The sequence below is a fragment of the Drosophila biarmipes genome, chromosome X (genome assembly GCF_025231255.1).
Source record: "Drosophila biarmipes strain raj3 chromosome X, RU_DBia_V1.1, whole genome shotgun sequence".
Lineage (NCBI taxonomy): Eukaryota > Metazoa > Arthropoda > Insecta > Diptera > Drosophilidae > Drosophila > Drosophila biarmipes.
Window position 1 is genome coordinate 3,791,948 of NC_066611.1, and position 22,269 is coordinate 3,814,216.

At 43.1% G+C, this 22,269-nt stretch overlaps 2 protein-coding genes across 4 annotated transcripts; both read left to right on the forward strand.

Moving 5' to 3' along the window:
* The first annotated feature begins 302 nt into the window (after positions 1–302).
* Positions 303–18,442, forward strand: LOC108033207 (uncharacterized). 3 transcript variants are annotated; one of them, XM_017107457.2, is made up of 8 exons: positions 303–776; positions 13,132–13,522; positions 13,647–13,780; positions 13,847–14,777; positions 15,109–15,474; positions 16,447–16,623; positions 16,703–16,921; positions 17,665–18,442. In XM_017107457.2, exons 2-8 carry the CDS (start codon positions 13,157–13,159, stop codon positions 18,148–18,150), a joined length of 2,679 nt encoding a protein of 892 aa, XP_016962946.1. In that variant the 5' UTR covers positions 303–776; positions 13,132–13,156; the 3' UTR covers positions 18,151–18,442. The 3 variants fall into 3 exon arrangements, with proteins under 3 accessions (XP_016962946.1, XP_043949405.1, XP_043949406.1); XM_044093470.2 differs by lacking the exon at positions 16,447–16,623; XM_044093471.2 differs by lacking the exon at positions 16,447–16,623 and having other exon boundaries at positions 15,115–15,474.
* Positions 18,443–20,642: 2,200 nt separating this feature from the next.
* LOC108032956 (uncharacterized) lies at positions 20,643–21,424 on the forward strand. Its single transcript, XM_017107027.3, has 2 exons — positions 20,643–20,777; positions 20,829–21,424. The coding sequence occupies exons 1-2, from the start codon at positions 20,720–20,722 to the stop codon at positions 21,317–21,319; spliced, it is 549 nt and encodes a 182-aa protein (XP_016962516.1). The 5' UTR covers positions 20,643–20,719; the 3' UTR covers positions 21,320–21,424.
* Positions 21,425–22,269: the final 845 nt, after the last annotated feature.

Consider the following 22,269-nt stretch of genomic DNA (forward strand, 5'->3'; position numbering starts at 1 on the left):
ACTTTTTTGGCTGGAAGCTAGTGTATTTTATTTTGGAATATTTTCAAAAACTTTTTAATTTGTATAATCTTCAGATTTCATTAGCACTAAGACTTGAGCCAACAAATATGTAAAAAATAATAAACTTTAACTATATAACTCTTTAAATTTATTTAAGCCAAAGTCACGAAAAAGCTCACCTGATTTGAAATACTGGTAACCGTTTCGAACATCTGGCAGCGCCGGCGCAAAAGCGTTGGCAGTCGAATAACTGGTTTGGTAACACTTTTCCAGCCGCGCGGTCACTTTGACGACGGCTCCAACTTACTTGCCGCCTCAATTTGTCGTCGCCCCTCGCGAGATTCACGTCGTCAATGCGGAAAAGCCCGTCCCCAGAGCCAATAGCTCCCGCATATTTCGTTTTTCCGAAGAAAAGGAAAACAGCAATTATTGCCGGCTCAACAAATAAATATATTTCAGCGCGTGTGCTTGGCATTTGTTTTTTTTTGGAGTGCACTCGATCTTGGGGCCAGCAAAAGTGCTGAAAGTGCTCGCGGGCACACAAACGCTGCACCTGTCTCACCTGAGCGCTTCAAGCCACAAAAGTGTAAAGTGCAGCGCGACTCTGTGCTTTCCGTCGTTGCTATTTCGATTTCGAGATCCGCGAGATTCAGCAAGAATTCTGCGAGCGTAAGCGAGTGTTGTTATTGCCGCCGCGCTCTAATTGCCAGGTTTCGTGTGGAGAATTCTTCGGCCGCTTCTTTGCTTCTTCTTGGGACGCCCGCACCGCAAATGAGGTAAAAACAATAAATAAAAACTAAAAGAATTGCACCACCATGAACTACACAGCAAAAGAAGCTCGACAAAGTTGCTCGAACAAAAAATAACACAACCTCGTTGAAACCTGAATTCTTTCCAGCAAGTTCATTCTAAAATATGTTCGAATGATTGTAGAAAATGTAGGTGGAAAACACATTTTGGATGCATTAAATTTTGATATTATTATTGATAAAATATTATAATTATCAATCTATATTTAAAAAAATAATAAATAATATAAATATAATGAGTAAGCTAAAAAAATTGCACCGCCATGAACTACACAGAAACAAAAATTTTAATATTCCCCAAAAAATATTCGAACTATCACATTTTTGGATCTAGAGTTGTTTCAAGCAAACTCATTCCAAAATATGTTGAAACGATTATAGGAAATGTAGTTAGGAATACTTTAAATGATTTTAAAATGAAGCAAATGTATTCCTTTTTTGGCTTGAACTGCGATTTTCAAATGTAAAAAATATAAAAATGAAGACTATATATGTGAGTTATATTAATAATTAAAAAAAACTCAAGTTCATAAGGTTATTATTATTACATATTTTTTAACAAAATTATAGATAAAACAATCAATTAATATATAACATAGACGAATAGTACTTGAGTTATTTAGATTCTTTCTCAAACTTATAGATACCTATCTTTCATTTTGTTGTGCACTCTTCTTAACCATAGGTATGAGTTAGCGTCTGAACATGTAATTTAATGCCTTGGCTGCTGTTATTGTTGGTACTGTATGGTCGTCTTGGTAGCCGTCATCTGTAAACCGCTTAACGGGCGACACATTTTCAGATATTAATAAATAATGCGTTAATTGTCGCCCGGCCTTCAACTGTTTCGGTTGTTATTGCTGGCCTTATTGTTGTTGCGGCCGTGTCTTCGTGTTTGATTTGCTCTAAATACTTTGAAGTTCACGGAGAAGATTTGGACTGGGGAAAAGAAGAAAGTTCTTAGTGTCCGCATTAGTCACGAATCTATTAGTGGATGGTCTCAAAAGCTGAGGTGCTAAATATATTTACTTCTTTTCAAATTTGCCCCATAAAATGGTCAAAGTAGTGATAATTGATTTATTTTGTGAGTTATTTTTCAAATTTAAAAATTGTTATATCAGTTATTGGAAGACAAAGGGGTATATTGTATTCGTTAAAAGGTACATAACAGGTAGAAGGATCCTGCATTTCTACTTTTTCTCGCTAAAGAACTCCGGAAGTGGCAAACATTTGGAACAAGCTATAGCTTTTAAGGTAGAGATAAATTTATTTCAGGTGTTTACCGCTCCCACTTTAGCGCCACTGTTAAGATGATAATTGCAATGCATTTCTTTTGTCAATACCTTTTGACTTGAAATATTTTTAAAGTCTGTCATTTACTTATAGAAGAAATTTAAACAAATTTAGCTGAGGATGCCTAATATTGTAAGTTGTAAATGCCCCTAGCGCTATCTGAAGACTTATTTTGTAAGAGGTAGCTGATAGCAGGGCACTTGAAAATGGCGTTTCTTTTTGTTTTCCAATAAAAAACATTTTTGCTTCACTAAAAAAACGCACCTTAAATATAAGAATTTTTGGTATATTTGTATTTTACTGAAAAAGGTTCTTAAGTTGGTAAAATGAACAAATCTGTTTAAGAGAAGATAATTTTTACCAAACGTTTATAACCCAAAATTACTTTTTTTTTAATGCATTTTAATGGGAATATTTAGAAAATAACTAAGAATATGTGCTATCTTGATATAGTATACTTTCTGACTTCTAACATGAGAATAAATAAATAAAATAGTTTCTGTGGAGATTCTCTCGATACTTAAGCTTAAGCCTCCTTAAAACATATTTGATTAACTTTAGCTCTTTTTCAACTTTACTTGTAAATACTAAATATCTCACATGGCAGTTTGATGTGAAAAACTGTACCCGAGCCCAAAGTGAATTGAAAAACTGTGGTCTAAAGAAAATATGTGCCAAGACTGGGCCTCGCGGCTGATAAACGAGAATCTTGAAGACCGCCCGTAGAATCGTTTACGCAGCGGTTTCCTTGAAAACGAGCCAGCGAGCGAGGGCCTGGGCCTCGTTATGATTGATGGACTGGCCAACTGATTGGGCCGCCTGATTGATCATGGCATCTTGGCTGGGCGCTTATGCAATCCCCGCCAGCGCTTTGGACACTCGAGCCGCAGATGCAGATGCAGATGCAGGCTGGCGCAGCCTCACCTGGTGAGCACCTGGTCGAATGGGCCTGCGGTGGGCTGAAAGCACCAGCAATGGCAATAACAATAACAGGCACACTTTGGCTCGGACAACAAACGGCAAACAGCTCACAGCACACAACCACCAGCGAACGGAGTCCCACAAAACGGCGACTTTCGAATGAGCACGGCTTGTGGGCCAATCGGTTAATTGCATTTCCTGGCCACCTCGTCATCGTCGTCGTGAATACCCATCATCAACCCCAGCAGCCGGGGCCAGGCAGCCCATTCCCATGATGATGGGGCGTTAATGGCGCTTTAATTACCCGGACTGTTTGGCAGGGATCTGCTGGATCTGTGGATCTCTTGGATCTCGAGACAGGGACCCGCATTGCATTGCATTGCACATGCAAATTGCCAAATGGAAAATGCCAATTCACGTTGCGCGTATCTCATAGATACACAAAATTGAAATTATAATAAAAAGCAAAGAGGCAAAAACAGTTGCCGCGGCTGCCTTCGGCTGCCCAGGCTAACTTGAAACCCGGCTCGGCTCAGCTCCTTTTGTAATTCAAGCCACCGCACCACCAGCTGCACCACACGGGGCGAAAATCCTTGAGATACAGAAGTGACTTATCCATGTTTTTGATTAAGAATTCTACGTTTTCCAAAAAATTCTATCTAAGTACTTTTCTTTTTAAGATATTTCATACCACTAAGGATTTTACTAAGTAGGTTTTAGGCATTTATGTGTTTAGCATGCGGAAGATAAAGGATTCTGTATCTCAGCAAGTCGGTTTCAAAGTAGTTAGTTTACTTCTATAATAAAGATTGTTTGCAAAGATCTTTCATCCCGTACAAATATGTTATGTAAGACAAGGTATTCTTTTTATATTAATAGTTTTTTTCTTGGACCTCAGAAAATATGCTTTATATTTTACAATCGTCCAGTTCTCCCCCAATATTCTCTGTGCAGCAAACAGCCTGGGCAACCAGTTCGCCTCGCCGCCCAGTTAGCCTCAGATGGCATTTTTGCCAGGCGGACTGGGCGGACGGACGGAAGGACGGACTCTTGGCGGCGACTCTCGGACTGGTTGGGTTTCCACCGAGTCTGCCGAGACTGGCATTTGCGGCTTAGGATAAGCCTTTTAGCCAGCTTAAGCCGCTAGCAGCCATTGCTAAATTAGCGAAAAGTAAACGTTTGCCCTGTTGTTTTTTTAGGGTAATTAGGGCATAATTGTTATGCCACTGCATGCAAATATTTTTCTAACCGCCTTTTCCATTGGGTAACACAGAAGAACGCAAATTCCCGAGTGTCCCAGAGTGGAATAACCTCTCCCAGCAGCAGAGAATAGTAATGGTATTGAAATAAGCGAGGAGATTATTGGAAGAGGTGCCATGACAAGGTGCCTGCGGGGAATTAACCCCAATGGGTCTTGCTGGCCAAAGGCGCTCTAGAATTCCCCGGCTGGATTTCGCCTCAACTTTCGCTGTGGCGAGAAGATGATGATCTGCAGATGGCCGCAGCCAAGCCGCGCCCATCCAATCCAGTTTGTTCCTCCGCCCATCCTCTCCTGCGCCCACTGAAAGACACCCAGAAGTGGCAGCTGGGCCGCCAGCTGGGGCTCCATCTCCGATCTCCATCTGCTGCCCCTCGCCTCCGTCCGAATGTGAGCCTCCTTCGCCTTCTCCGGCGCAGTTCGGGCAGCTGTTTCGCGTGGGCAACTCGGCCGAAAAGGGTTTGGGTGGAGGGTGCACAGGGAAAAAAGATATATCAGCTTCTCATTGTCAGCTTAATTTTGTCATATTCATGAGGTAAACAAAGTCGAATAATGGGAAATGATGCGGACTCTTTTCAGTTTGTTAGATTCATATTTATTAGGAAATGCAGGTGCACGGGAAGAAATAAATGGCTCATTATTTGAAATCGGAAAATGCAATTTATAGGTACTATGAATCTTGTACTTTATAACATAAATTTTATGAGAGAAATGTTATAATTTATAAATGAGTCTTATTATTTTAAATGTTACATTTTCGGACATACCCTTTTTTTTCCTAAACATTTTAAAAAGCTTTTTGTTGTTCATAGCTGTTATAGCTATTTGTTATAGCTTAGTTAAGTTTTTATGTAGATGTAAAAAGTATGAAAGTTTATCTTTAACTCTACTATTCTTCTTTATTATGTTGCAAGTTCAAAGATAGTTATTAAAAGTTATTTAATTCATCACTTTCTTAGAGCAATAATTGAGTATTTACAGGGTTTAAGCTGATCCATTTTTGCCAGTGTTTTGGAGTAGGAACAGGGCAGCTCGGCTCTTTAATTAAAACCAACACCCTCGAATGCAAACAGACAGAATTGCAACTGAAGCCGAAAACGGCCACGGTGAAACATCAATTTATGCAAAACAATTCAATTTTTGCCGCCACCAGCGGTCATTTACCCTGTTGCAACTCCCTCTGTTTTTGTTTTTCTGCTCATTTTAAGCGGCACCCATCATTTCGCTTAGGGCGCAACGTACAGCAAACGTACTTGAAACAAAGTTTCGTGTCACGCCTTGGACCAAAAGCTGCTCAGCGTTTCACACGCTGCAAGTGGGTGGCAGCAGCAGCAACAACAAGAGCCGCAGCTGCAACAGCAACACCAGCAACAGCAACAGGTGTGTGGGAATCTTGGCCAAATAGCAAAAGTTCAATAGCAGCAACGGCATCGCTTGATGATGCGATTGTTGCTGTTTGCCACTGATGCTGTTGCTGGTTGTTGCCAGTGTTTGGTGTTGCTGCTGTTGCATTTCGCCGCCAAAACAGTGGGCCGCAAAAGTAAACACCAGCAGTGCTGCCGTTTACCCATTGTGCAGCTGCTGGGCGGGATGATGTTGCTGCTGCTGTTGTGACTGCCAATTTCCAGCTGACGCAATCAGGCAAATGAAGAGGCAGGCAGCGGTGCCAACCTCATCTTGCACGCAATCAAACTGAATGATTTGAAGCGCAAAATTTAAATTGTTTGCCAGCCGACGCGTCGGTTTCACCAAAGTCTGGTGTTGCCGCTTCAGGCTCTGTCCCATTGCCACACACACGCGGCGCTCACACAGCTCGCAGCATCAGCTGCCACACTGCATCCCCAAGTTTTGGCCTTAATTATGCGCTTTACTATTTGTTTTCGGTTTTCCTCAAGCAAGAAAGTTCCGACGCTATTGAAGGCTTACGAACAGTAATTATTCAATCTAGACTGGCTTTTTTAATTTAATCTATTGGTGAAGTATGAAAATAAATATTAATAAATATTTTAAACGTTGCCAAAAGCATTTAATTACTTATTTAGTAATTTTAAGAGCTACATTTTGGTTTAAATTAGTGGTATTAGTACTGCCAATAGAAGAGAGCCCGTTGAGTTCTCCAGCATTTTCCAATTCAAAATGATTTAAGAACTCAATAAAAAATCACCATAGAATGTATTTGGAAGAATATATTATTAAATATGTGTTTATAGAAAATGTAATTTTCCTATTTAGTAAATTTGAAAGTGGAATCAGTAGTGTCAGTACTTTTAGATCCATGGGCTCTCCAATATTTTTCTCGGAAAAACCTCTATAACTCAATAAAAGCAACAGTTTTGGTCTGAGATCTTCAAAAAATCATATAATAATCTAAATATATTAAGGATCACTGATGTTTATATATAAACATGCCTTTTTCATTGCTTTTGTGCTCCTTTAACTGCCAACCAAATGTTTGGCAATCTCAAAATATCAAATAATGCCAATTAAAGCAGTGTGACTTGGGATGTCCGGGGCTATGCCCTTCCGCTTGAGCGGCGTGTGAAGCAATCCTTTCGCGGCGTTGCATAAGCTGCACTTAATTGGCCGAAGGTGAAAGCCACGGCACAGGCACATGGACCTTCCTTTAACCCCCACACGTCGTTGTTAATGTTCTGCAATTAAAATGAGCCGGAGTAAAAGTGCACAAGGCGCTTTCTCCAGGCGAAGGAGCAGATTCCCAGCCAGCTGGGCTGTGTGTTGCCGGTTGCTGGTTGCTGGTTGCCAGTTGCTGGTCGCCAGTTGCTGCTTGCCAGTGGCTTCCTTGCGCACGACAGCAACATTTGGTATTTATGGAGTTGCTGGGACGCTGCATCACGATTACAGCCGTGGCGCATCCTCCTCGGTGGCATAACCCACGTTTGACATTGCTTGCAAATTTGGCGATAAGCTTGCTTTTCACCAGAAAAATGCCTGCGCGGCTGCCCGGGAGGATGCTGCCTAGATTATCGACAATTTGTCACGTTGTCAGTCGTGCGTTTGCCTGATTGCCGCGGCGGAAGTAAAAGCCTGGGCACAGGTGCGCATCAGGCGCATGCAACGTGCAGTACGCCAGATGCGAGATGCAACATGCAGTGTGCAGTGTGCAGTGTGCAGTGTGCAATGTGCCACATGCAAGCCGTTCAGGCGCACACGTGTGTGTCCAACGGACGACAAATTCGGCAGAAATTTCTCTTTTATTTATTGTAATTTCTTCGGCAGCTGCTCCTGCCTATTCAAATACGACAATGATTTGCAAGGCAGCCGCGAGAGAAATGCTGCATGCACATATGTGGCTACGGGCAAATATTTCCATTTGCTCGGTGGCTGCGACACGTGAGCAATTAAAACATGCCCAACGAACTCGTAATTAGGGGCAGAGCAGAGGCAGCAGCAGAGGCAGCAGCAGAGGCAGCCACTTAGTTGTGCTTCCCCCGTTGCTGCAATCTGCGAAACGAAAGACTTAGGCAACGAACGCGCGAGATAATCAGTTTGACGAGCCAGCGCCGGAATTTGACATGACATGGATGTCTCCCTCTGAAGATTGGCCAACCGAACAAGGGAATCGCTTGTCGATCAGGGGCGCCCTTGAATTCAGATAAATGATGGTTAACACTTCGCGTAGGTATTGCAGTTTGGGACTTAACACCGTTTCGGATTGCGAAGGGATAACCTCTTCAGGTCTGGGTTTGGTTTCTCTATTAATTTGTACACCGAAAAATATTCATTGAAAAGGAAATATTGCTACATTTTGTCTACACCTTTGAGATTCGATTTGGGGTCGATAAGATGACCCTTGAAAGGCTACTATTGCTACATTTATTCTACACCTTTGAGTATCGATTTGGGGTCGATAAGATGAGTGTTAAATGAATGCTTCCCAAAGTATTTAATTGAAATTAAATTAATATTATTTAATTAATTATTATGTAAATATGTAAAGGAAATATTGCTTCATTTATTCTACATCTTTGAGAATCGATTTGGGTTCGATAAGATGAGTGTTAAATGAAAAGTATTAAATTGAAATTAAATTTTTTTTTTTTTTATTAATTATTTATGTAATTTGTTTTATGTAATTTGTTTAAAGATACTATCACAAGTCGGAATTCTGGACTACTTTATGTTATTTATTCTCGAATCTGTGCTTTAATTTCAATACTGCCTATGTTAAGCCTTCGATACAACCAGTATTAAATCTTATGGTAACTTTTTTGGGTACTGAAATTAATTATCCACACCCTGACCAGAAAATATTGTATATTATTCGAGATACATGACATGTGGCGTGTAAATGGGCTGGTAGGACCATTGTCCGAGCCCTTCGGGCGCGAGAAGTGTGCCGAATGGGGCTATAAATCAGTCGGCAGGCGTTGACACCCGCGAGACACATAGAACCCTATGGCTCGATCGAACCCTACGACTTTCGCCGACCATGACTCAGGGCCAATGAAAGCCACGGCGCACTCCACACTGCCGAGTGAAATTCCGAGCTGCAATCAAGCCGCAGAACAGGCACTGGAACAAAGTGCCGGGCCGGGCGTGATTATCAGTTTAAAGAGAACCCGCGTTAATGCGAGTCCAACGAATCTCGAACTCGATCTCGATCTCGAACCCGATCCCGATCTCGATCTCGGTGCGAATGGGAAAGCACTTAACGCGCTTGTCACGCACATGTAATGCGGAGAACTCAGTGTAGGGCTACGTGAGCCGGTAGAAATGCATGGTGAGGTATGGCAGGTAGAAGAGTATCAAAAGCCGAAGACAAGAAAGCCCGACTGGATGCTGGCCGGCGGAAAATTATCATATATGCAGTGAAAGTCATGTCCACAAATAATTACTACATTTCAGCTGCCCAAGAAGACGCAACCGAAAACGATGTTGTTGAAGAGGCAATAGCCGTTGCTTTTGGCAACACCGAGGAAGTTTCTTTCGGCGGTTCCGAGGAACTGCTAAGCATGAAATTCGTATGGAAATAAAAATCAGCCAGTGGTCAGGGCTTGTTATTTTTATTTCTCTCTTGTTTTTACACTTTTTACCAGCTTTTTTGCTTTTTCTTGCTTTTCAATTAAAGTGTAAGCCAGCGCTGAGCAATTGCCAAACGGAAACCGAACGGAAAGTGTCAACACGGTGGCGAGAAAATAAAAAGCGGGGAAAGGTGGAAATGCGAGAGGCGTGACAGGAAGTTGTAGATGCCGCAGCAGCAGCAGCAGCAGCAGCAGCAGCAGCAACTCATTAGAACTAATTGCAGGGGTCAGCGGGGGGTCAGAGCGGTACGGCAGTGGTTTCTTCGCTTTTTAGCAGGTGAAAGGCCGGCCAAGACTTGGCCTTTCTGCTTTTCTTTCGTTTTGGCTGCCGCTTTCTGGCCGCCGCCGCTGCTGCAGTTGTTTGTCGAAACTTAATTGTAACTGCCAAATAATTTGTGGCGGCCACAGAAACAGATTATCATTATTATTACTGCGCTCTTTCTATTGTTATTAACTGTCGAAAGCAGGAGGGAGTGGCAGTGTCTGCCAGTTGCAAGTGCGGCTCTCAGGTTGCAGGTTGCAAGCTGCACGCCGCCGCTTTTCATCGGCATCAAGGGGCGGGATCTTTGTCGCTCGCGTCGGGAAACTCCTCCATTGTCGAGATAAAAGCCGAGTTATTTGGGTCTGGGCCTGGACCTAACCGCCGATAATTGTCGTTAATCGGTGGCATTGCTGGGATGCCAAATTGCAGCGGATGTGGGATGCAGCAACATGGTTTTATCAGTGGTTGTAATCAAACCATGTCCGTCGACTGTTGGCAGGGAGCTTCGATTAACCAAGCGATTTAAGGTAGAGCTGGGAGAGATTAACGTACTAGCAAGACAACCTCAAAATATAAGTCAATTTCAAAGTACGTGTGCATCGCTGTTTTTCTAAGGGTCTTATTTCTTACACCAGGAAATTCGATAAATTCAAATATTAGAGGCTGATTAAAAACTATTTATATTCGATGACACGTTGAGCTTTTAATGAACGCTTCACAACCTCAATAGGTGGTTACAAACCATTTAATTTCGATGGAACAAATTTCCATATTGTATTGAATGATCAAATAACAAGTGTGTCATTATTTTTAGCTAACTCTTAGTTTCGATCGCAACAAGTACCATTTAGTAACAAGTTTTGTTATTACAAACCACTTTGATAAAAAACATTCATAATCGATTTATATTTAAAGACTCTTCTCAACTACTCGAAGTTTTCATTAAAAATTGTACTCAAATGACAGCAATCTTTATTTTTTAACAAATCGGAATGTCTGAATCGTTTAATTTCGATGATTTCGATAATCAATCGATTACCGATCCACTTAGCCACTTACGCCGATTGCGGGCAACTAGTTGGAGTTTTAACTCGATTATCCCCATCAGCTTACCAAGAGTATGCCGGCTCTCATAACCCAATTCTTTTCGTTCGACACACTTTTCCCCGTCACACATTTTCCCATAACCAGGCAGCTCCCGATTATCGACTGATTTATACCTCTGCCATCGAGATTGCAAATCAAAATTCCGATTCATATTTCACCATTAGTCGGCGGGCAATTATAAATGTTTTGATCCGCGTAATTGCCGCTTGCGTCAGTGGCTCAGTTCGCAGTAAGTGGGTAACTGAGGCAATTTGGGTTCAGCCTAAGACTCGGATTCAGACCCCCTCCGAGCCCCCAGCTCCACCTTTCACCCCGAACATTGTCTTCGGGTCGCCGGTAAGTGAGTTGAACTTTGGCGAACTAAATGATTTATATGGAGCTCCGGCCGGAGCAGCTAACGAATAGCCGATTCGATCCGCACCGAATCAGAGTGCATAATGCAGGGCCCGGCGGGGCTGCATAATTTCAATAATAAATTTCTATAATTTTCCCCAGTTTCTTTTGCGTGTTTTTGGCCGCTGCAAGTGAAGCGTAGAATTACGTGAAAAAGTGAAATTATGCGACGGCGGCGGCAGTGAATGTAAATCGCCGCAGATCTCGGGCTTACCGACTACAGACTTACAGACCCACCGACTGCAGTGGTGCGTGAAAGCAGGCACCGCCACCGAAAGAGCACCACCAGCACCACTAGTGCACTGCACCGAAAATGTGGAACTATCATCTACATAAATAATCGTAGTGCCACAGTTATAATACTTTTCATTTACTCCAAAAGAATATCAGATTAACATAAACTTAGGCGAACTCTGAATATTCAAATATTTCAAATATCATATGATACATAATTGACATACAGTGATGCAAGAAATATAACCAACCATTACCTGAGTTTAAGATAGAAAATAAACTTATCTTCATGTAAAATGTATAGGTCGCCAAAATTGATTAGAAAAACAATTTATTTTTGTTTAAGAAGAACATTTGTGAAATACAAATACATTTGTTAAAATTCATAATCCCAAATATACATTGTTTTTGTCAGTATTTTTGCTCAGTGCACCAAAGCCACCAGCAGCACTGCCTCTGCCGATGCGTGTGACCCAATTCGGGAAATTTTCGATTGCAAGTTCAAGTTTTGCTCACTTTACTTACGTATAAACATGTATACCTGTGTATCGTCTTGCATTCTGCTTCTCCTTCTTTTTTCATTACTTGTCAGGCTGTTCACGTCGCCAAATCGGGCTTTATTTTTGAGAAGGGGCTTGGGGCCTCGAGGAGTGCGGGAAGGCACTCCCCACTTTCTTCAACTTTCGCATGGAATCCAATTAATGCGCTTTTTGGCAACGATAGAAAATGTTGTATCGATGAACATCATTTGTGGCGATTATTTCGATTATTAGTTATTAAAAGTTGATTGGCTCAAGTCTGTTGACAGATCAAATGGTTGACGGTGTTAAATTAAAATTTTAAAAAATGCGCTTTTTGGCAACGATAGAAAATGTTGTATCGATGAACATCATTGGTGGCGATTATTTCGATTATTAGTTATTAAAAGTTGATTGGCTCAAGGCTGTTGACAGATCAAATGGTTGACGGTGTTAAATTAAAATTTTAAAAAATGCGCTTTTTGGCAACGATAGAAAATGTTGTATCGATGAACATCATTGGTGGCGATTATTTCGATTATTAGTTATTAAAAGTTGATTGGCTCAAGGCTGTTGTAAGATCAAATGGTTGACGGTGTTAAATTAAAATTTAAAAAAATGCGCTTTTTGGCAACGATAGAAAATGTTGTATCGATGAACATCATTGGTGGCGATTATTTCGATTATTAGTTATTAAAAGTTGATTGGCTCAAGGCTGTTGACAGATCAAATGGTTGACGGTGTTAAATTAAAATTTTAAAAAATGCGCTTTTTGGCAACGATAGAAAATGTTATATCGATGAACATCATTGGTGGCGATTATTTCGATTATTAGTTATTAAAAGTTGATTGGCTCAAGGCTGTTGACAGATCAAATGGTTGACGGTGTTAAATTAAAATTTTAAAAAATGCGCTTTTTGGCAACGATAGAAAATGTTGTATCGATGAACATCATTGGTGGCGATTATTTCGATTATTAGTTATTAAAAGTTGATTGGCTCAAGGCTGTTGACAGATCAAATGGTTGAGGGTGTTAAATAAAAATTTTTAAAATTAAAACAAAACAAAATTAGTTTGGACCGGTACATTTTGAAAATTTGTTCGTAACTTTTAGAAGATTTGTCTGTAATAACTGAGGTTTGTAAAAATCGGTTTAATATTTGATGTGCCTACATTTACAGTGTATATTCATTATCATTTTTTAGCCGAACGCCTCGTAGCCAGTTTTCTAATCCAATTTAGTTTAGTTTGTTGTATAAAATATTAATAAATATTGCCCTTTCCCTCCTTGCAGCTGCCTGTGAAGAAGCGCCAACAAAATGATGACGATGACAGCAGCCTCGGCCTCGATTTCCACCTCCACATCCACGTCCGCATCCGCCTCGATAACCAACTCGGCGTCGACGGACTGCAGCAGCAGCATGCAGGGATCAACGACCAGCTCGGCGTCCAGCGATGTGATGACCTTGACCACCACGGCGGCCTCCTCGTGGTGCGCCATTCCGGCGAGCTCCCGCCTGCGGGTCCTCCGTCTGGTGAGGCCGCACCAGAGGCGTCTCCTAGTCGGCGGTCCGGAGCGGGGCAGCACCTACGGATTCGCGGTGCGTGGAGGACGGGAGCACGGCACCGGTTTCTTTGTGTCCCACGTGGAGCACGGCGGCGAGGCGCAGCTGAAGGGCTTGCGGGTAAGTGGGTCACCGGGCCTCCCTCCAGTGGATCACCCGTAGCCCCGATCACGTAGCACTACGTGATGGATTCTAGGGCGAGGTCTTCCACTTGCATTTCACTCTTTTCACTTTCCCCCTGTAGGTTGGCGACCAGATCTTGCGGATCAATGGCTTTCGCTTGGACGACGCCGTGCACAAGGAGTTCATCCAACTGGTGGCCGGCCAGGATCGGGTCACCCTGAAGGTGCGCGGCGTGGGCATGCTGCCGGTGAGGGAGTAAGTGGACCAGAACTCAAGATGAGCCGCAGGGATCTTTATTAAAAAATGCATATTTTTTCTTAGCCAACCGGAGGAGCGTTTGTCCTGGAGCGTGGTGAAGCTGCCCAGTGTGAGTGGCACCCCCTCGGAGAGTTCCTTCAAGGGCGAGAGGCGTGGCACCAGCCGGGACATCAGTGTGGTGCTCCATGTGGCGCCCAGGACGAAGCTGGGCCTGGGGATTTGCAAGGGTCCCGAGTGGAAGCCGGGCATCTTTGTGCAGTTCACCAAGGAGCGCAGTGTGGCCCGGGAGGCGGGTCTGCGTCCGGGCGACCAGATCCTCAGCGTCAACAGCATCGACTTCTCGGATGTCCTCTTCAGTGAGGCCGTGGCCGTGATGAAGAGCAGCAGCAAGCTGGACATGGTGGTGCGCACGGCGGCCGGATGCGATCTGTTTCCGGGCGAATCCAGCGGCTACAACAGCTCCGCCAGCTCGGTGACGGGCGATCAGAGTCCCTGCTGGGCGGATGCCAAGTCCAAGCGGTTGACAGCGGTCAGGGAGGAGTCCGGCGGAGGCCTTAGCTCGGGATCTGGAGTGGGAAACGGAAGTGGCAGTGCCAACTGGTCGCAGGGCGTTGAGGTGCACAAGCAGATGAACAAGACCATCATCAAGCTGACGGAGAACGGGACCTCTATAAACAACACCTACGTGGCCAGTTCCGGCAGCAGCTCCGTTTCCGGCTCCGGTTCGTCCGCCAGCGGAACTTCCGGTCGCAGCCAGCAGTCGCTATCGCAAACGCAATCGAGTCCTTCCCGCAACTCAACCACCATGAAGCGCAGCCACCTGAGGCCAGTTAGTTCTGCGGCATCAGCCGTGGGACCAGGATCGGGATCAGGAGGACTAATCGCCGCACCTGCTCCCCCGCCGCCAGTCATCAATGAAGGAGCTAGTCCCAGCGGCTCAGCGGGCAGCAGTCTGTCCAGTGCCATAACCGAGGAGCTGAAGAAGCGCAAAGAGGTGGGTGTTCCACTTTTCCATGTCAGAAAAAATAAAAAATAAATTAAATTTTTTTTAATTTTAACTTTTTGTCAAAAAGATAAATCTATTGAAATGTTCAGTAGCTACTAGAATATCAAATTGAACTGGAAGCCTTTTTATTACATTAAGGAATCTCTTAAAAAATCGAATCTATTTTTAACAAACCCAAATATTCTTCAGCTAGTTACAATTTAAAGTTCATTGGCATTTTTTTTATTTTCCCTAATATTAAGAGCCCATTAAATGTGGCAATTTTGTTTTAAGTGCCACGGCAGATTGCTCCACCAGCAACTAATTGGAATCATTGCAGAAGCAGCAGCAGCAGCAACATCAGCAGCGCAACAACCGCGATCGAGATAGAGATCGAGATGAAAATGGAAACGTGGGTCGTCAGCTGGCGGGGCACAATGGCAGTGGAATTGCAAGTGGAGGCGGAGGCCACCGCAGCTCCGGCGGACAAGTGTCGCATCGCCCTCGGGCGAATGTTGCTGGCGTGGCTGCAACACTGCAGGGCAGCGAACGCATCAGCACTGTGGGAGGCGGCGGCGGCGGCGGCGGCGGAGGAGCAGGTGGATCGATCGGAGCTGGCGGAGATCAGCACACGGCGCTGATGGACGAATTCAAGCGGGCGCACCAGCGAATGTTCAGGAACGGGTTCCACGAGAGCGAGCACAAGGTGAGCAACCGCCAGCAACTAGCAACCACTAGCAACATCCAAAACGCAGCAGCAACATCGGCAGTTTATCGACTGGCGGCTACTTGCAAAGGTCAAGAGAGCCCGCTTTGCAGACTGCACTTGTCGTGGGCCAGTGGCTGGAACCCCATCTCGCGGCCCCTTCCCAAGACCCCGGTTCCCAGCCCATTGTTGCTGGTGGCTGTTGCCCAACAGCCCAACAACTCAAGTAGCTGGCCACTTGTGGAACGAGTACTTCAAGGGGGGGACCTGATTATAATGAATTGCGGGGGCCCCACTCGGCGATGGCGTCTTATCGGCCAGATCGATAAGAGTGCCACAGCCACAGCCGATTCTCAGATTGCAGTGGCCATATATGGATGGTTATATGGGTCATTATCAGGATCAGTGACCATTCGGTTGATACCAACTGCAAAAGGTTGAAATGTGCACTTTTCTGATCAACTGATGTCAGGGAAGAGGGTTGGTTGATGGTTTACCCAAAATATATCTCAAAAAGTATTGGCAGGTTTTAAAAGTATATATATCACCGACTTAATTGCTTTTGCAAGCAACTCAAGTTACATATTTACGAATTTAATCACTTAGAAGTCGGCATAATATCCATGGATGACTGGCTATTGGCAATTCCCCAAAAAGCAATCACGCACTCACGTTTGCTGGGTGACAGTCCAATTGTTATCGATGGCACTCCACCGGACATGGAGCCGAGATTCCTGGTCCCGCTCTTGGCCCACTGGGGGATGACTCACGCGGTCCGGGTGACGAAAATGAGCGAGGAAATGTTGGAGAAACCAAAACAAAAGCTGGCAAGCAAATGGCCAAAAGCAAACAGGTGGGGTGGTCGGGCACATTTTCGAGTTGACTGTTCTGCGACTACTCCTCAATGGCTTTATCTAATCGGCGGCGTCGGGCGGTGAGCGATGAGCGGTGAACCCAACTGCGCCGCCGAAGTTGTCCAGTCTTGGCAAGAGCTCGTTGCGGAATAGATCGCACCACGGCCGGAAAATGAGTTTGCTGCGGGTGAAGAACGGCGGAGCTGGCGGAGCAGGGGGCGAGGGGTCGGGGGTCATGCCCACCATGCGTCCCGTGAGCATGGGCCGGCCCCTGGTGACCATGTCCACCTACCAGGTACTTCCTCAGGGGGCATATCCGCCTAATGGTCGACCTATTGCTAATCCGGGTTTTTTCCCCTGGCATTTTTCCGCAGGAGCGCGTTGAAACGCTGAAACGCACCTCTATTATGCCAGACGAGAGCTGTTATCGGAACAGTATCAACAGCAATGGCTTCAGCAGCAACAGGAGCAACGGCAGCAACAGCCACAGCAGCAACACGAGCAACAGCAACACTAGCAACAACAGTCGCCTGCAGCCCCAGAACGGATTTACTCCGGCGAATGGCAACGGATCGCCGGAACTTCCGCCACCGGTAAGCGAATGACCCGTGTCCGAGTGCCCAGCAATAGCCCAAGAATAGGCCAAGAAAGATCCAACAGCTGTCAGCTACCAATAAAACTACCCACTGAATTCGAATCCGAAACGTCTTTATCCACATCCCATAGTTTTAGCATGGGGGTCTACCTTTAATGGTCAACAGCTATATTTCGGTTTATGCTGAATCGATAGATGTTTTAGCATACTTAGCATATATTGTATATTTATTTATTCGACGTTTAAAATATTTGATTATAAAATAAAGTATATGTTTGAAGTATATTTTGTTACAATGACGAAGCTAACAAAAAAAGTTTTGTCATTATTTAAAAGCGATATATAATTTTAATTTTTCCGTGGGAAAAAGTAATCATTATTTTTATCAATTTTATTCTTAAATCTCATAATATTATAATCAAAACTATAATCAAAGAAGGGAATTTTTGTAGATCTATGAAAGATAAACCTATATAAAGGGTTACCTTTTTTTTGTAATGATTTTGATTTGATTTTGTAATTAATGAAATAAACGTATATTTATATACATACTTAAAAAAAAAACATAGTATATAAATCCTAAAATTCTTATAAGTCGCTTTGAATATATTTTATAGGTAGTTTTGGGTATTTCACATAAAATCGAAACACTATTTATATGTCTTTTTTTGGGCCTGCGCTTAACCAATAAACTCTAAAATGTATGTTTCAGTTGATAATTCTGTTGTTATTTTTTTCCAGCCGCCACAGTTCGCCAATCCCCAGCCAAAGCAGATGCCGCCCCAGCAGCTCAAGCTGGTGACCGGAAGCGGAGCGACGAACGGAAACGGAAGCGGGATAGGACTGGGCAATGGCAGCTTGGCCAAGGTCAAGCAGCCCATGTCGCCCATGCGCAGTGCCAGCATCAGTGTGGGCGGCTTCCGGCCGCCAGCCACGCCCCAGCCCGACTACGACGCCGTCCAGCTGAGATCCCCTCCAGCAGCTGGAGCGGGAAAGGGAGCCGGACCCGCCACGAGTCAGCAGCAGAGGCGGACCCTGCGCTTGGGCACGGTGACCATCGGCGAGTACGGGGACCAGAGGACGACGGGGAAGCGCGAAACCCTGCGAAAGACGAACGGGGAGGCCGGCTCCAATGGGATCCTGAAGAACGGCACCAGCCGGAGCAGCGCCAGCTTCAACCACGGCTCCGCGCACCAGCCGGAGAAGTCCATTAAGTTCGGCAACTGACGGCGCCGGATGCGACCCGGATAAACATACTTTTGTGCAATATGCTCGACGACTGGGGATCGGAATCAACAAGGAGAGTACAAAGATTCGGACGTGCAGCGGCTTTCCACATGCATACATATCTACCATATCCATTACCTTATACCATTTTTTTTGTTTACCCCTAACTCTTATTGTATTTTTTTTACTACTTGTTGGAAATGTTCTCCCACTAGCTGCTATTATTTAACCAACACTGTAAATAACCCACTGGCGAGTGTGTGTGTTTCCAATAAAGCATATACGTACCTTATGCCCGGCTCTAGATATATATAAATAAAGGCCTACATCTAAACAAAAGCAAAACTGATAAGGAAATGAAAATATTTAGCCGCTTGCGTCAGCTGGCAAACGCCGTCAGGTAAATCCCAATTACATTAGACCCGTAAAGATACCGGGCGTGTTCCCGGGTGTACGCCTCAATTGATAGTGATAGTGATTGATAATGCGGAGCATAAGTCTTCGGCGACGCTTTTAATTAAATGAAGTCGCACCTAATCAGCGGGAAAATGGCAAGGCGAGCAGTTCTTCGCGAATTATTGGAACATTTATAAAATGTGTTTGCTTGAATAGGGGGCCTTGGGAAATAATCTACAAAATGTTATTGAATTGTTTGATTGAATTGGTGCTATATAAATATAACTTGATGAAGGTCAACTAAATTCAGGATAAAGCAGTGTCTTGCTTTAAAGACAAAATGTTATCATTATCGTTGTCGCGAAACCACAGCATATGTGGCATTTTTATGGACAAACTTAATTTGCGATTTCAAGTTATCGGACGGTTTAATTTAAAGTGACCTTACTTACATATAATATAATCTATGCGACAACCCTATCATTCTAACTTTGAGGTTAGACCTAACCTTAATTAAAAACCAGGCTACAACCCTATTTGGTTGATAGTGTTGCACGGTGACCTTTTTACAGAAAACTGTTTTGAATTTTTGAATTAAACCTATATGACCCTAAGCTGACCATAATGGAAATATTACAACATTCCCTTAACGATTTTTTAGAAAAGCTTTTTTCAAGCTATTAAAATAACTCTTTTCTAAAAAAGGAAACGTAGTAAACACTGCATTTTCCAGGGTGAAGAACAAATATTAACAATTTTTAGTTTGAATTGCTCTTAAAACTGGTAATTTTTATTATTTACCATTTTTTGCAAAACGTTCATTGAAAGAAAAGGAATTTAACCTTTTTAACCCATAACTCATTCCAACACTGATTCTTGTCTACATTGCCCTAAAGCCTAGGTAACATGAGTTTGCATTATCGGAAAACAACATCGACAGCATTAAAAAATTATATCATAGTGTTTCTGAATCACTGCGTGGACTGACCACTCTAGTGGTTACATATTTTTGAATGTATTTGAGCCAAAACAATAAATTATTCTAATGATTGACCAAAACACTTTTTCAGAAAATAATTATATACTGAGTCAAGTTTTTCAAAGACTTAGAAGAGTATCCTTCCGGAAGACATGATCATCACTATGATTACTTAAAATCTACTGGTTAAACAAAACTATTTATCGAAATCAAACAAATTTCCGACCTTTTTTCAATTAGTTATCAGTAGCAAGCAGTAGCTTTCAGGATACTGATGTTGTGGCAATTTTTTTTGAGTTATCCTCTCCACCTGTCCAAAAAATAATCAATTTGTTTTATAACCACATGCACCTCCTTTGAAAATTATCATAAAAAGTTTCAATACTTGGCAGATATTACATATTTTTATTGAAAAATGTAGTTCCTTCCCCACTGTGTGTTGCAAAATTTCGTTTAAAACAAAGCAATGAAATTTAATTTATTAAACCGAGTTATCTTCCTGATTCTTGCGGCAGAATGGTAGCAACATTGTTGACAGCAACAAGTTGCTGCTATCGAGCTTGTTGTTTTTTTTTTACCGTTTTAATGCCGTTTTTTGTTGGTTAGTAATAATACCTCGATACACTACACTGTCGAGCAAAATTGGGGCGGCTTTGGAGACTTGAAGTAGGGTTTGGGTGATAAATTACTTTTCTTGGAAAGGATTAGGATTAGGAAAGTCTTTTTCTAATTTTTTAAAATGTTTTGTAATATGTTTTCTCTTTCCTGAGGATGACAACTTTTCAAACACGGCGTTTTTCCAGGGTAAAGCAATAAAAAAATAAATGTATACCAAATATTGTTTTTATTAATAAAATAATTATTTTGGTAAGCAATACGTATTTAGGATTTGGGTTGGATACGATTTGCTCGTAGTTGAACGCATAATAGATGGGAAATGTATATATAGGAAGTTCGCAACTTTCGAGTTTAATACCTATTTCAAAACAGTTGCTAGAAAAAGTAGGAATGTAACCATTTTAAGCTATTGAAAAAACACTCCTCCAGGCGCGGAACTTTTCAAACACTGCTGGGGATAGGAGTTTTCATTATCGATAGACTGTCCCAGAACACTCATATTTACTTGACAAGTCAGAGGTCTAGGACGTTTAAAGAGGTCTATTATTGCGAAAAAGCCCTAACCGAGAAGAAAAAATGAAAAATACAAGCGGAAAAACGGTTTTGAAAGAGGAACTGCTCTCGATGTCACTGGGTAAGCAGAGCGAACATGTGGAGAGGGCATTTAAGGTAACCATTTTTCCAGATGATTACTACCTTAAGCACGTGAAGAAGACGAACCTCGTGCCGCACCGTTCTGGGCCACATTCGGCACCCTCCTCGCATCCTACGCCTTCGAATGAGAACTTTCATTTCCGGCGGACGCACTTCTTCGGTCCTGCCTACCTAGCGAAGACGCAGTCCCCGACGACCCAGCTCAATCTGCGGCTGGATAACCTGCGCCGCGAGCTCAAGGACCTCACGGTCGTGCTGGACTCCAAGGGCCTGGTGGGATCTGCCCAGAAACGACTGGATGTGATCACGAAGCGCCTGGCTAAGGTAACTCCCCTCGCTCCGAGGCCCTCTCCTGGCCAGGACCCGCAGAGTACCAAGGATGCTCAGGTGCCCCAAGCCACTGAGATTGCCCATGATTGTGAGAAGACCCTGGTGCTCACCATCGGCGACGAGGTGCTCTACGACGAGGCCTACAAAACGGACACTCTCTGGATGCCCGTGGACGAGGGCAACCCAAACTAATCCTTACCCATTCGTCACTCCAAAGCTCCGGCGCTTATGACACAAGCCGTAGAAGTAGAAAAACCCCATTAACAACACTCAAAAAATAAAAAACGATGATTTAAATCACGCTTAATTGATCGACTCCGTGGATAGTAAGACTGGGTGCGGGGTGGTCAGAGCACTGGGAGAAAAATGTATGTTTTTTATTTTTTTCAAATCCCTATTAAAGGTCATAATTAAATATGTTTTCAAAAGGGGGTGCTATGCTTTCCTGAATGTAGATTAGTTCTTTTCAAGCGAATACGATGTTCAAGTTGCATGGAATCTCTCCCAGTGTGGAGTCATAATTGCACAACCAGCAGGTGGGTTGCGTGGATGGTGTGGGGGCGGGGGGCTGCCGATTGACCAACTAACTGAGTAAACTGAGTAGCCGAGTTTCCTTCCTCATTGTTGCGACAGAATGGCGGCAACGTTGTTGATAGCAACAAGTTGCCGGTTTCCAGTTGTTGTTACTGTTACCGTTTTATTGCTGATTTGTTGTTGTCATTAGTATCACCATCCATGCGCTACACTGTCGGAAAAATTGGGGCGGCCATAGAGACTTTAAGTGGGGCTTGGATAATACTTCGTTTTTATTGAGCTTGCTTGAAAAAAGTATTATATGAAAGCGAACTATGTCAAAAAAGGAATTTTATATAGACCTTATATTAAATTATAGTACACTTATAAAAATAACGAAGCGAGTCAAAAGTTAATTTTCAATATGAATATTGTCATTTTTTCAAACGGCTTTAAATTATTTATAATAAGGATATATTAAAATTATCATATAAGAATAATACAATTTTTGTAATAACCTAAAGTGTTTAAATTAATTATTATTAATTATTTCCATATTAAATTAAGCCATGCTATAGTATTATTACCATTACCAATTAATCGTCTTTTTGTATTTAACTAAAAAATTG

Bases quoted from the DNA above. Each gene is read 5' to 3' on its own strand.
- LOC108033207 (XM_017107457.2), top strand. From the start codon at position 13,157: ATGATGACGATGACAGCAGCCTCGGCCTCGATTTCCACCTCCACATCC. The intron at 13,523-13,646 runs GTAAGTGGGTCA...TTCCCCCTGTAG, and splicing joins CGCAGCTGAAGGGCTTGCGG to GTTGGCGACCAGATCTTGCG. The intron at 14,778-15,108 runs GTGGGTGTTCCA...GAATCATTGCAG, and splicing joins AGCTGAAGAAGCGCAAAGAG to AAGCAGCAGCAGCAGCAACA.
- LOC108032956 (XM_017107027.3), top strand. From the start codon at position 20,720: ATGAAAAATACAAGCGGAAAAACGGTTTTGAAAGAGGAACTGCTCTCG. The intron at 20,778-20,828 runs GTAAGCAGAGCG...CCATTTTTCCAG, and splicing joins ACTGCTCTCGATGTCACTGG to ATGATTACTACCTTAAGCAC.